This window comes from Macaca nemestrina, chromosome 3 (genome assembly GCF_043159975.1).
Source record: "Macaca nemestrina isolate mMacNem1 chromosome 3, mMacNem.hap1, whole genome shotgun sequence".
NCBI classification, from domain to species: domain Eukaryota; kingdom Metazoa; phylum Chordata; class Mammalia; order Primates; family Cercopithecidae; genus Macaca; species Macaca nemestrina.
Genome location: NC_092127.1, coordinates 20,831,263 through 20,844,389, shown reverse-complemented (window position 1 = coordinate 20,844,389; position 13,127 = coordinate 20,831,263). Strand labels below are relative to the sequence as shown.

General features: G+C 38.5%; 2 protein-coding genes across 16 annotated transcripts in view; one reads left to right on the top strand and one right to left on the bottom strand.

Moving 5' to 3' along the window:
• LOC105466706 (palladin, cytoskeletal associated protein) overlaps window positions 1-2,918 on the top strand; it is a 433,580-nt gene extending 430,662 nt beyond the window's left edge. For 5 of the 6 annotated variants that reach the window (XM_011715817.2, XM_011715818.2, XM_071092848.1 and 2 more), the window contains one exon: window positions 731-2,918. In XM_011715817.2, coding sequence (XP_011714119.2) covers window positions 731-903 — 173 coding nt within the window. In that variant the 3' untranslated portion in view covers window positions 904-2,918. The remainder of the gene's footprint in view (window positions 1-730) is intronic. The other variant, XM_011715819.3, reaches the window with a different exon arrangement.
• Window positions 1-13,127, bottom strand: part of LOC105466708 (carbonyl reductase 4) — a 176,526-nt gene that overhangs the window by 85,122 nt on the left and 78,277 nt on the right. For 9 of the 10 annotated variants that reach the window (XR_011620834.1, XR_011620836.1, XR_011620832.1 and 6 more), the window contains one exon: window positions 3,030-3,170. Coding sequence is in view for 1 of the 10 variants with exons in the window: in XM_071092854.1 (XP_070948955.1) it covers window positions 3,133-3,170 (38 nt within the window). In the remaining 9 variants the exon portion in view is untranslated. Of the gene's footprint in view, window positions 1-2,471; window positions 3,171-13,127 lie in introns of those variants that run through there. The other variant, XM_071092854.1, reaches the window with a different exon arrangement.

Genomic DNA, 13,127 nt, shown 5'->3' with positions numbered 1-13,127 from the left:
TCTAAACGTGTGTTCCATTGATCCTGGAATGTGTACTTTTGTGGCTTAGTGCTTTTCTCATTAATATATCTTAAGCAGCCAGCAGTAGACTTGTGTTTGTATATGTATATTTGTGTATATGCATCCTAAATTTTAAATTTTTCCTATTGAATTTACAGTCTAGTACAATAAACATTATGTGATCCATTGACATAAAAAAAAAAACTAGAAAAAATTAAGAATTTATTTCAGATTTTGCCTCTTCTTGAAATAACTTTGGTGAGGGTCATCAAAAAATGTGTGGCCTCAACCTTCCCTACTGTACAATTCCTTTCAGTTGATTGATTAGTGTTAAAGCATCCACATCCAGCAGAATTCCTAAGTGCTATAATTGTTGAAGAAAAAATATTTTTTAAAAGGAGGGGGGGATAAGAATTAGGAAGCTTATCAGCTATTCCAAAGGATTCCCTGTGCTGCAGTGTTTACTTAAAAAAAAAAAAAGATAAACTACTCTTGACCTTTGTAATCTAGCTGCTTTATTCCCACTACCCTGTATAGACAGTAAATCTGCAACATTTGAATAAAATGCAACAGTGTTCCTAAATTTTCCATGTTTCTACCATGGATGTGTTCAGTTTTCACAGAGTATGTGCTTGGCATATATCTAGACATTCTGTATTTTTTTGAAATATCTAAAGGCTCTCCAAGTATATCTTAATTAAAAATCTTTATTTACTCTTTTTCTTTGTAGCCCAGTGGCATCAGCAGTCACAGAGCACCAAGCCAAAAAAAGTGCGGCCCTCAGCCAGTCGCTATGCAGCACTTTCGGACCAGGGACTAGACATCAAAGCAGCGTTCCAACCTGAAGCCAACCCATCTCACCTGACACTGAATACTGCCTTGGTAGAAAGTGAGGACCTGTAATCCAGCATTCTTGTTAAAGCTGAAACACTGAAACAGCCATTGCCTTGACCAACATATTCCTTTGTCACATTATGTAAAAGGCAGAAACATACCTTTGACTATAAGAAATAAAAAAAAAAAAACACCAAAATAATATTTTTCTTACTTGATATACCAAACTTAGAGTTCAAGTAGATAATGCTAATATAAACATACACATTGCACAGAAAATTCACATTTACTGTCAATTTAAAACTTTGGAATTGCTTTGGTTAAAGTGATCTAAAATGCCAAAATACTAAAGGAAATCAATTATTCACAGGTAACTACAATTTGTATTATCTACAAGTGCCTTTAAACACAAGATATAGGTGCTGTGTAGCCTGATAGTGTGAAATGTTTAATGAGGCAGTTGTACCACAAACAATACTACAATGATTCTGAAGCACAGTGTATTCAGACAGATAAGTGAACCAAGTGCAATATGTAAGGATGAAAAAAGAAGAAATGACAAAGAAATCCAAGTAAATGCCTTGTCTTTGCAAATGTTTTTATATTAAATCATAAGGAAGGAACTACTTGCCTTAAATTTTATTAATATCAAAAGAGTTTTCTAACAAGGTTAATACCTTAGTTCTTAACTTTTTTTTTTCTTTATGTGTTGTGTTTTCATGCTACCTTGGTAGGAAACTTATTTACAAACCATATTAAAAGGCTAATTTAAATATAAATAATATAAAGTGCTCTGAATAAAGCAGAAATATATTACAGTTCATTCCACAAAAAGCATCCAAACGACCCAAATGACCAAGACATACATAGTATTTGGAGGAATCAGAGGTTTGGAAGGAGTAGGAAGGAGAATGAAGGAAAATGCAACCAGCACAATTATAGTGTGTTCATTTAGATAAAATTAAAGGCGCAGGAGAGGTAGCAAAGGCCAGGCTTTTCTTTGGTTTTCTTCAAACATAAGTGAAAAAAGCACTGCCATTCACAAGTCAAGGAACCTAGGGCCAGCTGGAAGTGTGGAGCACATATGCTGTGGAGATTGCAGTGTGTCTGAAGTTTGTGTAGTAGTGGAAGATTTTAGGTATGTAGAGCAAGTTGAAAATGGATTGAGACTGCATGGTGGCATAAATGAGAAATTGCCTGTAGGATCTAGTCTACTTGAAGGAAGTGGAGACATAAGGAGAGACAAAAACAGGTTTGTGCCATAAAGTATTTTTTCGAAGGCAACAAGATGTGGTGAATGAAAATTATTAGTTCACTTCCGTGCTGCCATGAAACTGCCTTAAGAAGGTGCTGGATTCCAAGGTTTATAAAGGTGTCTCGGTAAAGACTGCTTTTTGAATGCATATGATTTTGCATCAGCTAGACTGAGTTGATTCTGACCAGACTTGATGGTTTTAAGTCGGAACCAATAAATTTTAAAAGGAGAAAAAATAAGTTGACCTAGTAGTATAAAATATGAAGCTTTAATGGTACTTTGCTATGAAAAGAAAACACTGTATTCCTTACGCAAAACACATGTATCTTTCATTATTTATAATAAGTGGCCTCTCTTAGCTCAGTTACTCAATTCATACGTAGTATTTTTTAAAGTAATTTTATATCTGTGTACCACCACATGTATTTCATATTACTGTTTCACATGTACAGCTTTCTACTTCTTTGTAAGAACACCAACCAACCAAGGTTTAAGTGAGTAATAGGCTTGAGCACCGGGTGGCAGATGTTCTATGCAGTGTGGTTCAAGTTTCTTTAACCACACTTCAATGCATTGCTAATATGGAATTTAAGATACCATACACAGTCTCTCATGGACCTATCTCTATTGTAGAATTATGACTTATGTCTTACTTGCCAAATTGTTCTGAATGTGACTTTTTTTGCTGATTTGCTGGGTTTGGGATTAACTAGCATTATTTTGCCACCTTTATATTGTATTTATAAAAAAAAAAAAGTACTATCATACTACTTTGGATTGTTGTGCTGGTGTAATGTGGATTTAACATCAATAAATATTTGACAAATAATAGTTGCAGTTTTGTGAAGCAAAATATTCAGTTTTAGTTTTCTATTGCTGCCATAACAATTAGCATAAACTTTGATGTTTGAGGCTTCAGCATCACTCATTTATTACTCACAGTTCTGTAAATCAAGTTCAGGCAGGATGTAGCTGGGTTCTCTGTTCAGGATCTTATAAAGCTAAAGTCATTGTATCAGCTGGACTGTATTCTCATCTGGAGCTCAAGATCCTCTTCGAAATTCAAGTGGTTGTGATAGCTCTGTGCAAATGTAGAAGAAACGTCTCATTTAGTCCCTCAGCCAGGAGCTGTTCTCAGCTCCTAAAGGCCATCTGTATTCCTTGCCATGTAGCCCACTCCATCTTCAGGGTTAGTAGTGAGAATCTCCTTCATCTCAGATCCCTCTCACACTTTCTCTTGCGTCAAAGGCCCAGTCCCTTTTAAATTATGTCAGGCCCATCCAGATCATCTCCCTTTCTTAAAGTCACCTGACTTGGGGAACCTTAATTACATCTGCAAATTCCTTCAAAGCAGCAGCTAGATTGCCATTTGATTGGATAACTGAGAGAAGGTTTGTACACACCAGATGGGGATATTGGGGACCATCTTAGAATTCTGCCTGCCACAGCAGTGTACTGTAGGTATGCATGTAAATACATATGAGTGCCATGACATACAAGGATACATAAAATACAGCAAGATGATATAAATTAAAAGTGAGGTGAAAAAGGAAGAAAATAAGTATAAATGGAACAAGGAATGAGATTACACACACACCCATATTCATATATACATATAGCATTAATATCTACATAGTTACAAAAGATGGAAAATATATTTGGGCCTAGGCTTTCCTACTACGGGAAAGAGAAAGCTGGTCACTTATGTAATTCACAGCCTCCATAAGGTAAAAATATTTTATCTTTTACATAAGCAATATAATGGAGCTTTGAGGATACATTTGAATACATTTGAATTAGACTAAATTGTGTATTTCACATTGTCTTCTGTACCCCATGACTTGCTATGTAGTTTACAAGATTCATTATATATTTTAATGCTGAATTTGTCCTTGATTTTCCCTTTTATGAACGTGTAACATGTAACATGACAATCCCCTTGGATTATAGCTAGAATCTACTGTATCATCCTACTGTAAATTTAGTTGGACTCCTTTAAATTACAGAAATACAACTTCTATATTATGGTGGTAAGGAACTTGAGTATTGGAGTTGGCCAGCCAGGATTTGAATCCTAGCTATTTTGATCATGTGTGACCCATAAGCAGTTACTTTACCTCCCCAAGCCTCCGTTTCCTTATTTGGAAAATGGAGATTAAAACAGCACCCCTCTCTCTGTGCTGATTATATGGGATGATAATTTTGACATGGTACCTGGCACACAGTAAGAGCTCAATAAATTTCAGCTATTATTTTCGTTTAGTTGAAAACTAAAATTTCAATTACAAAATGTGCACACATCCAACAAAATTACACAGATGGTTAAAATTTGTGAACTTGGATGGAAAAAAAATTACCCCCTAGCTGAAATTTAGAATTTCCCTCAATTATGAATGTAGGCAACAAAACACAACAATATAAAATACCTGGGACTGTCCTGGTAGCAATTATATTACAAATATTGAAATATCTTAAAATCCATCTAAATTCAGCATTACTTCAAAATTATGGCAGTTGTTAGAGTTACCAATAGACGTTGTAATTTATAGGCATTTGTATTATAAATTTGTTTTTAATACTTTGATCATTACTTAAAAATAATTTTTTTCCTGTGTGTTTTATGCCTCATGAACATTATTTTGAGAAGGGATCCAGATGATTTACTAGAGGGTCAAAAAGGCATATGGCACAAAAAAAATTAAGAACCAGGCCCCACAGAAACTTAAATATGTAGAAAAGGATAAAAAATTTGAGGAAAGCCTAATTTGCCATTACTAGAAGAAGGAACAAAACTGATTAATTCATACAATGAAATATTACTATTCAGAGTTAAAGGTGAAGAAATGGATTTATTTCTATTAGCATGGATAAATATGAAAAACAGCATTTGACAAGGAAGGGAAGTTACATAAGAGTGATGTCAGCAAGATGGCTGACTAGAGGTTCCTGGCATTCATCCCCCCAAGAAAGGACCAAGAAATGAACAAACAGTTAACATTCAACTGAAGTGTCAATGGAAGAGCACTGGAGTGCAGTGGGGGAGTGGAGAGGTACCATCGGTCACTGAAAGTCCAGAAGGCAGCATGGAGACACCTTGTCTCTGCTGCCCCATGCCCCTGCACCCCCCAACCCTGACTGGCCTAGAGTCAAGAGAAGAAAGTTTCCTTTGCTGGGAAAACGTAAACAGAGCCCCATCAGCCCCCATTACCACTGCAAACACCTACAATCCTTAGTACAGGAGAATTCCACAAGCCCTGAACTGACTTTAGAGAGCCCCTGTGGATTTGCACAGCTGCATTCCTCTGGATTAGGAACATGAGATATGTACTCTCCATCCCTCAGGTGCCTGCTATGGGGCCCAGTAGCAAATACACCTCTCCAGCCCCATGGCTCTGTCATTCCACCAAGCCCACATGGGTGGCTGCAATGCCACAATGCTGGAGGCTCAGAACCTGGGCCCGGGACTGGCTGTGACTCTGGTCCTGCATAGCAGGAAAACCAACCATCACTGCCTGCACTTCCAGGCAGAGAAACAGTCTGGCAAATTCTCCCAAAGCATACATAACTACCCTTGAGCTGGACAAACTGGGCCCCTGGTAGAACAACTACCAGCCTACCTCCTAACCCTGAGAAACAGCCCAATGCCCCCTACCTCCATGGACATGCCCCCAGGCCTACCCAGTGGACCTGTGCCCAGGCTAGGGCGTGAGAAACAGTCCAGTAGGTCCAATCCCAGCATACATGTCCCTAGACGTTCCCAGCAGCCCTGTGCCCATGCCCAGGGCCTGAGAAACAGCTTGGGAGACTCACTTCCAGTGGACATACCCCTAAGCCAACTGAGCAGTCACATGACCATGCCCAGGGCCTAAGAAAGAGCCCCATTGGCTCAGCCGCTATGGACATACCCCCTGGCTGGCTGAGAGGCACACCACTGTCCCAAGTCCAAGAAACAGCCTACTTGGCCCACCTCTGGCAGACACACTCCCAGGCCAAATGAGCATGCCTGTATCCAGGGCCTGAGAAACATCCCTGTGGCCCCAATCCCAGCAAGCAAGACCCCAAGTTGGTTGACACTGTGCACACACATGCCTCCAATTTGAGAAACAGTCCAGTGAGCCCACCCCAGCAAAGGTGCACCACCACTGCTACAAATCCTCACAGTCTAGACCACTGGGCACTTACAAACATCAGCAGAGTGGATTACAGCTGAAGAATCTGCACAGACACTACAGTACTGCATCCAACTAGAACCAAAGCCAACACACCCCACCTAACTGACACTCTAAGATCCACCAATACAAATAAGTCTTTCCCTACAAAACCTTTCATCAAATTGGAAGAGGTGACTGTTCTACCAGATGCGTAGAAGTCAACATCAAGGAACATATCAAACATGAAAAAACAAGAAACCATGATACCTCCAAAAGAACACAATAATGCTCCAGTAACACACCCGAATCATAAGGAAATACATGAAATGCCATAAAAAGAATTGAAAATAATAATCTTAATGAATCTCAGTGAGGTAAAGAGAATATAGCTAAACAGTTCAATGAAATCAGGAAAATAATTCATGATTTGAATGAGAAATTCAACAAAGAGCATTAAAAAAAACCGAACAGAAATCTTAAGAGTTGAGGAATTCAATAAATAAAATTAAAAAATGCAATCAAGAGCTTCAACAACAGATTAGACAAAGCAGGGGAAAGAATTTCTGAACTTGGAGGTAGGCCTTTTGAAATAACTCATGCAGACAAAAAAAAAATGGAATAAAGAAAGCCTACAGAATGTATGGGACACTATTAAGTGGCCAAATATTTACGTTTTGGAACTCCAGATGGAGAAGAGAAGGAAAAAGGTATAAAACAGATTTAATGAAATCATAGCAAAAACTTCCCAAGTTTTGGGAAAGAGATGAACATCTAGATCTAAGAAGCTTAAAGTCCCCAAAGAGATTCAACCTAAACAGGTCATCGCTGAGGCATATTATAGTCAAATTATCAAAAGTCAAATACAAAGAAAGAATTCTAACAACAGCAAGAGAAAAATGTCAAGTCATGTATAAAGGAATACCCATTAGGCCAACAGCAGATATCTTAGCAGAATCCTTACAGGCCAGGAAAAAAAGAAAAAATATATTCAACATACTAAAAGAAAAATATTGTCAGTAAAGCATATTGTTTTAATATTCTTTATTAAATATAAGCAAAGCTATTCCTCAGAAATGAAGGAAAATAAAGTCTTTTTCAGATAAGCAAAAACTAAGGGAAGACTAGATTAGCCTTACAAGAAACACTCAAGAGAGTTTTAGATTTGTTTTCATCACCACCATGATGAAAACAAATGAAATCATAAAATTCACTGGTAGAGGTGATACACAAAGAGAAAGAGAAAGAAATCAAACCTTATCACTACAGAAAACCACTAAGCCACAAAAATAAACATTAAGGAGGATTAAAGAGAAAGGAATATACAACCTGAAAACCATCAATAAAACAACAGGAGTAAATTCTCACCTAGCAATAAATAACCTTGAATGTAAACAAATTAAATTCCCCAATTAAAAGACATTGAATGAATAAAAAAACCATGCAACTATATGCTGCCAAATAAAAACTCACCTCACCTGTAAAAGACACATAAAGACTCAAAGTGAAGGATGGAAAAAAATAATCAATGCAAACAGAAACAAAAAGTGAGCAGGAGTAGCTATTCTTATATCAGATAATACAGGCTATTTAAGTAAAAAGTGATAGAGACAAAGAAGGGCATTATATAATAATAAAGGTATCAATTCAGCAAGAAGACATAACAATGGTAAATATATATGCCCAACACTGAAGCACCCAGATACATAAAGCAAATATTATTAGATCCAAAAGGAGAGATAGACCTCAGTAAAATAATAGTTGGGAACTTTAATGCTCCACTTTCAGCACTGGACAGATGATCTAGACAGAAAATCAAGAAACATTGGCTTAAACTGTACTACAGACTAAATGGACCTAACAGACACCTACAGAACATTTCACCCAACAGCAACAGAATACACATTCTTTTCATCAGCATATGGAACATTCTACGGGACTGACCATATATTAGGTCACAAAACAAGCTCAAAAACTTTTTAAACACTGAAATCATATCAAGTGTCTTATCTGACCACAATGGAATAAAACTGGAAATCAATTAACAAGAAGAATATTCAAAACTGTACAAATACATGGAAATTAAACAACATGCTCCTGACTGACCAATGGGTGATGGAAGAAATTAAGAAGGAAATTTTAAAATTCCTTGAAACAAATGAAAACAGAAACACAACATACCAAACTCTATGGGATACAGCAAAAGCATGATTAAGAGAAGTTTACAGCAATAAACGCCTATATCAAAAAAGTAAAAAGATTTCTAATAACTGAATGATTCATCTTAAGAATCTAGGAAAAAATTGGGCATAGTGGTGCACACCTATAGCCCCAGCTACTTGGAAGGCTCAGGCTGGATTGCTTTGAGGCCAGGAATTTGAGACTACAGCACACTCCAATTTAGCCTGTGAAAAGCCACTGCACCCCAGCCTGGGAAACATGGCAAGACCCAGTCTCCAAAACAAGTTTTAAAATAAACTAGAAAAGTAAAAAAAAACAAAAACAAAAACAAAAGCAAGCCAAACCCAAAATTAGCAGAAGGAAATAGATAATACAGATTAGAGTAGAATTAAACAAAACTGAGATTTAAAAAATAAAAAACATGAACAAAAAGTTGGTTTTTTGAAAAGATAAACAAAATCAACTAGCCAATAGTTAGACTAAGAATACAGAGAGAAGACCCAAATAAACAAAATCAAAAACAAAAAAGGAGCTGTCACAACTGATAGTACAGAAACACACAGGATCATTAGGATCTATCATAAACAACCATATGTCAATAAATCTAAAAACGTAGAGGAAAGGGATAAATTCCTGGACACACACAAGCTACCAAGACTGAACCAAAAAGAAACAGCCTAAACAGATCAATAAAAAGTAATGGTAACAAATCAGTAATAAAAAGCCTCCCAACAAGGAAAAAAACAGGACTGGATGACTTCTCAGCTAAATTCTACGAAATATTAAAAAAAAAAAAAAAAAAAAAAAAAACCTACCAATTCGTCTTAAACTATTCCAAAAAATTGAAGAGAATTCTTCCAAACTTATTTTACAAGACCAGCATAATTTTGACACCAAAACCAGATAAGGACATAACAAAAAAACAAAACTACAGACCCTAATGAAACAAAACTACATATCCCTAATGAACATACATGCAAAAATCCTCAACATAATATTAGTAAATTCAATCTAACATCACATCAAAAAGATCATACACTGAAGATGGCCAAATAGGAACAGCTCCGTTCTGCAACTCCCAGCAAGATCAATGCAGAAGGCAGGTGATTCCTGCATTTCCAACCGAGGTACCCAGCTCATCTCATTGGGACCGGTTAGACAGTGGGTGCAGCCCATGGAGGGTGTGCAGAAGTAGGGTGGGGCATCGCCTCACCTGGGAAGCATAAGGGGTGGAGGAACTCCCTCCCCTAGCCAAGGGAAGCCGTGAAGGACTGTGCCATGAGGGATGGTGCATTGCACCCCAGATACTACCCTTTTCCCATGGTTTTCGCACCCATAGACCAGAAGCCTGTGCCACCAGGGCCCTAGGTTTCAAGCACAAAACTGGGCAGCCATTTGGCCAGACACTGAGCTAGTGGCAGGAGTTTCTATTCATATCCCAGTGACTCCTGGAACGCCAGCAAGACAGAATCGTTCACTCCCTGGAAAGGGGGCTGAAGCTAGGGAGCCAAGTGGTCTAGCTCAGTGGATCTCACAGCAAGCAAGTTAAGATCCACTGGTTTGAAATTCTCGTTGCCACCACAGCAGTCTGAAGTCGACCTGGGACACCCCAGCGTGGTGGGGGGAGGGGCGTCTGCCATTACTGAGGCTTGAGTAGGCAGTTATCTCCCCACAGCATAAAAAAAGCCGCCAGGAAATTTGAAATGGGTGGAGTCTACCACAGCTTGGCAGAGCCACTGTAGCCAGACTGCCTCTCTAGATCCCTCCTCTCTGGACAGGGAATCTCTGAAAGAAAGGCAGCAGCCCCAGTCAGAGGCTTATAGATAAAACTCCCATCTCCCTGAGACAGAGCACCTGGGGGAAGGGGCAGCTATGGGCGCAGCTTCAGCAGACTTAAACGTTCCTGCCTGCCAGCTCTGAAGAGAGCAGCAGATCTCGCAGCACAGCGCTCAAGCTCTGCTAAGGGACAGACTGCCTCCTCAAGAGGGTCCCTGACCCCTATGCCTCCTGAGTGGGAGACACCTCCCAGCAAAGGTCGACAGATACTTCATACAGGACAGCTCCGCTGGCATTTGGCGGGTAATCCTCTGGGATGAGGCTTCTAGAGGAAAGAACAGGCAGCAATCTTTACTGTTCTGCAGCCTCCACTGATGATACCCAGGTAAACAGGGTCTGGAATGGACCTCCAGCAAACTCCAGCAGACCTGCAGCAGAAGGCCCTGTTAGAAGGAAAACTAACAGAAGGGAATAGTTTCAACATCAACAAAAAGGATGTCCACACCAAAACCCCATTCAAAGGTCACCAACATCAAAGACCAAAGGTAGATAAACCCACGAAGATGTGGAGTAACCAGTGCAAAAAGGCTGAAAATTGCAAAAATGAGAATGCCTCTTCTCCTCCAAAGGATCACAACTCCTCACCAGCAAGGGAACAAAACTGGAGGGAGAATGAGTTTGATGAATTGACAGAAGTAGGCTTCACAAGGTGGGTAATAACAAACTCCTCCAAGCTGAAGGAGCATGTTCTAACCCAATGCAAGGAAGTTAAGAACCTTAAAAAAAAGTTAGACGAATTGGTAACTAGAATAACCAGTTCAGAGAAGAACATAAGTGACCTGATGGAGCTGAAAAACACAGCAGAAGAACTTCATGAAGCATACACAAGTATCAACAGCCAAAATCGATCAAGTGGAAGAAAGGATATCTGAGATTGAAGATCAACTTAAGGAAATAAAGCATGAAGACAAGATTAGAGAAAAAAGAACGAAAAGGAACGAATAAAGCCTCCAAGAATTATGGGACTATGTGAAAAGACCAAACCTATGTTTGAGTGGTGTACCTGAAAGTGACGGGGGGAATGGAACCAAGCTGGAAAACACTCTTCAGGATATTATCCAGGAGAACTTCTCCAACCTAGCAAGACAGGCCAACATTCAAATTCAGGAAATACAGAGAACAAAAACAAAGATACTCCTCGAGAAGAGCAACCCCGAGATACGTAATCATCAGATTCACCAAGGTTGAAACGAAGGAAAAAATGTTACGGGCAGCCAGAGAGAAAGATCATCCTTTGGAGGATCACAAAAGGTCAGGTTACCCACAAGGCGAAGCCCATCAGACTAACAGCAGATCTCTCTGCAGAAACCCTACAAGCCAGAAGAGAGTGGGGGCCAATATTCAACATTCTTAAAGAGAAGAATTTTCAACCCAGAATTTCATATCCAGCCAAACTAAGCTTCAAAAGCAAAGGAGAAATTAAATCCTTTACAGACAAGCAAATGCTGAGAGATTTTGTCACCACCAGGCCTGCCTTGCAAGAGCTCCTGAAGGAAGTACTAAACATGGAAAGGAACAATCGGTCCCAGCAACTGCAAAAACATGCCAAATTGTAAAGATCATCAACACTATGAAGAAACTGCATCAACTAACGGACAAAATAACCAGTTAGCATCATAACGACAGGGTCAAATTCATACATTACAATATTAACCTTAAACGTAAATGGGCTAAATGCCCCAATTAAAAGACATAGACTGGCAAATTGGATAAAGAATCAAGACCCATAGGTGTCCTATATTCAGGAGACCCATCTCACGTGCAAAGACACACATAGACTCAAAATAAAGGGATGGAGGAATATTTACCAAGCAAATAAAAAAGCAAAAAAAAAAAAAAAAAAAAAAGCCTGTAGTTGCAATGCTAGTCTCTGATAAAACAGACTTTAAACCAACAAAGATCAAAAGAGACAAAGAAGGGCATTACATAATGGTAAAAGGATCAATGCAACAAGAAGAGCTAACTATCCTAAATATATATGCACCCAATACAGGAACATCCAGATTCATAAAGCAAGTTCTTAGAGACCTACAAAGAGACTTAGACTCCCACACAATAATAGTGGGAGACTTTAACACCACACTGTCAGTACTAGACAGATCAACGAGACAGAAAATTAACAAGGATATTCAGGACTTGAATTCATCTCCACACCAAGCAGACCTAATAGACATCTACAGAACTCTCCACCCCAAATCAACAGAATATACATTCTTCTTAGCACCACATCACAGTTATTCGAAAATTTACCACATAATTGGAAGTAAAACACTCCTAAGCAAATGCAAAAGAATGGAAATCATAACAGTCTCTCAGACCACAGTGCAATCAAATCAGAACTGAGGATTAAGAAACTCATTCAAAACCACACAACTACATAGAAAATGAACAACTTGCTACTGAATGACTACTGGACAAATAACAAAATTAAGGCAGAAATAAATAAGTTCTTTGAAACCAATGAGAACAAAGACACAACACAACATACCAGAATATCTGGCACAGGGCTAAAGCAGTGTTTAGAGGGAAATTTATAGCACTAAATGCCCACAAGAGAAAGCAGGAAAGATCTAAACTCAACACTCTTTTTAAAGTGTTCTTTAAAAGAACTGGAGAAGCAAGAGCAAACAAATTCAAAAGCTAGCAGAAGACAAGAAATAACTAAGATCAGAGCAGAACTGAAGGAGATAGAGACATGAAAAATCCTTCAAAAACATCAATGAATTCATGACAAGATCAACAAAAATAGACCACTAGCCAGGCTACTAGAGAAGAAAAGAGAGAAGAATCAAATAAACGCAATAAAAAATGACAAAGGAGATATCACCACCGATCCCACAGAAATACAAACTACTGTCAGAGAATCCTATAAA